The sequence below is a fragment of the Seriola lalandi genome, unplaced genomic scaffold, assembly GCF_002814215.2.
Source record: "Seriola lalandi dorsalis isolate HSWRI2012SDOR001 ecotype SW California unplaced genomic scaffold, Sedor1 jcf7180002054845, whole genome shotgun sequence".
NCBI lineage: Eukaryota > Metazoa > Chordata > Actinopteri > Carangiformes > Carangidae > Seriola > Seriola lalandi.
In genome coordinates, this window is record NW_019525398.1 from 126,373 (window position 1) to 128,872 (window position 2,500).

A 2,500-nucleotide genomic window follows, 5' to 3' on the forward strand; every position below is an offset into this window, starting at 1 on the left:
GAATTTTAACACCAAAAGTCATAGCACCCCTTTCAGGATCAAGACGCACGTTTTGATGTATATATTACCGGGGTTTTCTCAAAGCTGCGGGACGAGTTACGCGCCGAAATTTGGCGGAAGAATAATAAACCCCGAAACAGAAGATTAATAGATGCCTCCTCTCAGCTGTTCTAGCTGTAGAGGAGCCTCGGAGCTGAGCACCCGTGGCACTAATAACAATGATGATGTTGTTGATAATAATAATATAAAACCATGATACAGTCATGTGACCCCTCCCCTCTGATTGGTTGGTGGGTGTGTGACATCACTCACTGGGGTTGTCCTCTTGGTCGACGCCCCTCTCATGGTTTTCTTGCCAGCTCCAACAGGCTTCGCAGTAATGACGTACCTGCTCCAGCAGGTGGAGCACTCTGATCTCACGCCGTCCTCGTTTGTCATCCGGCTGACTGTGGACGATGTTGTGCAGCGCTGCCGAAGCCCGTGCACGAGCCTCCTTACTGCCGCGGGAGTTACCTAGGCAACAGGAAGATTTACATAAATGAAAAATAAAAAGGCAAGCTGAGAGAGTTACCTGCGACCCAGAAACAACATGGTTACCGAGCAGGAGGGAGTCCTTGTCGTTGCCGTGCAGCAGCTGGATGAGCAGCGGCAGGCAGCCGGACTGACGCATGGCGATACACGAGTCCTGCGAGCTCGACATGGCGAGAAGCGTCCGCGACATGTCGTCTTTATCATGAGTCCCCAGCATGGACAGAAGACTGTACACCATCTCTACCTGCAGGGGGCGACACAGGTGACTCATTATTAACATCAAACTGGTCTCCTGATGGGAGGGGTGTGTGTGTGTGTTCTTCACCTTGGTGCCCAGGTGGCTGGTGATTCGTCGAGGCACAGAGTAGCTGGCTTCATTGGCGGGCTCGTGGTCCAATCGGCTGCTGGAGCTCTGGAGGAGAAAAACAAGATCAAACCAAGACTTAAAAAAAGAACACGTGTGAGAACAAAACCAGGAAACTCACCTGAGCTCCAGCCAACCCGCTGCTGTCGCTCGCCCCCTGAGCTGCCTCCACCTGAAGAGAGTGAACAGGAGGTGAAGTAAAAATCTGTTACAGCTGTGAACTCATCGACATGAGATGACAGGTGAGCTTACCTGCAGGCGAGCTCCCAGTCTCAGGATGTCTTTCTCTATCTGCTGAATACGAGACACACGAGCCTGAACACACACACACACACACACACACACACACACACACACACACACACACACACACACACAGAGTCCATGACATGTACACTACAGTGTGCTAACAATCCCACAGTCATCTTAAATATGTGTTCAGTGTGTTTTGACCACACCTTCACACAGGTCTTCAGGTGTGCTCCTACCTGAGCTCTCCTCTCCATCTCCTGACAGGAGCCCAGCTGCTCCTCCATCGCTGATCGAATCTGACGAGCCTCAAACTCCAGCTGTCGACGACTCATGTCCGTCTGCAGAGTGAACTGAAATAACAAGTAACACTGAATGTACTGCAGCAGAGGATCATGGGTATTGAAGTTTTTAGATACGGAGGATAAAAAGTTTTACTTAACAGTCATCTTACGTTTTCAGTGAGTGGCAGACTGTCGATCCTCTTGGTAAGATTCTGCAACTGAGCGTAGTACCAGTCCTTCTCCTTCTCCTCCTTCTCCAGCTCAGCCAATAGGAGAGACCTGCCAGTGAGCAGCAGCCAATCACAGAGCAGGACACAGAGAGACGTCAGCCAATTGCAGAGCAGGACACAGAGAGGCAAGTGAAGAAATCAGACAAAAACGTCCTGGTACCAGATCAGTGAGTTGCAGTACAGCAGAAGTGAGAACTTCAGTACCAGTACTAGTACCAACTGCAGTACAAGTACTAATACCAACTGCAGTAACAGTATTTGTAGGAGTAACAATATCAATGTACTGAGAATAGTAATATTCACAGTAGGAGCAGAATCAACAGAACCTGTCTGTCTCCAGCTCCCTCGGGTATTCTATGCGTACTATGAGTGGAGGAACAGTATATGTAGTAGTACGTCAACAGTAGACAGTGGTAGTAGTGTATATGCAGAGTACTTCAGTAGTAGTAGTAGTAGTACTCTATTAGTATTGTACAATACCTCTCTTTCTCCAGCTCCTCCAAGCAGCGGTCGTGACTGTCTCTGCCAGCAGACGGCAGCCCTCTCCTGGGAAAGGCTGTGGTCGTCGGGGGGCCTGGAGCTCCGGAGCCTCCGGCTGCTCCTCCAGGAGCTCCAGAACCAGAGGAGGTGGAGCTGGGGGAGGACGAGGGGGGCAGAGGAGGCCTGGACCTGCACTTTAGACCTGCAGAGTCCAGGCTCATCTCTGGAGGAGAGAGACATCTGATTACACACAGTCCATTGTGTGTGTGTGTGTGTGTGTGTGTGTGTGTGTGTGTGTGTGTGTGTGTGTGTGTGTGTGTGTGCGTATGCGTGTGTGCTTGTAAATGCTAAATGGTGAGGAC

General features: G+C 50.4%; 1 protein-coding gene across 4 annotated transcripts in view; it reads right to left on the reverse strand.

Annotated features, from left to right (window-relative positions):
• The window catches only part of apc (APC regulator of WNT signaling pathway), a 21,321-nt gene that overhangs the window by 12,506 nt on the left and 6,315 nt on the right, over nucleotides 1-2,500 (reverse strand). For all 4 annotated transcript variants that reach the window (XM_023426884.2, XM_087179464.1, XM_087179463.1 and 1 more), the window contains 8 exons: nucleotides 2,139-2,361; nucleotides 1,599-1,707; nucleotides 1,384-1,497; nucleotides 1,148-1,210; nucleotides 1,017-1,067; nucleotides 857-943; nucleotides 598-775; nucleotides 313-513 (listed from right to left, as the gene is read on the reverse strand). In XM_023426884.2, the coding sequence (XP_023282652.1) occupies nucleotides 313-513; nucleotides 598-775; nucleotides 857-943; nucleotides 1,017-1,067; nucleotides 1,148-1,210; nucleotides 1,384-1,497; nucleotides 1,599-1,707; nucleotides 2,139-2,361 (1,026 nt within the window). The remainder of the gene's footprint in view (nucleotides 1-312; nucleotides 514-597; nucleotides 776-856; nucleotides 944-1,016; nucleotides 1,068-1,147; nucleotides 1,211-1,383; nucleotides 1,498-1,598; nucleotides 1,708-2,138; nucleotides 2,362-2,500) is intronic.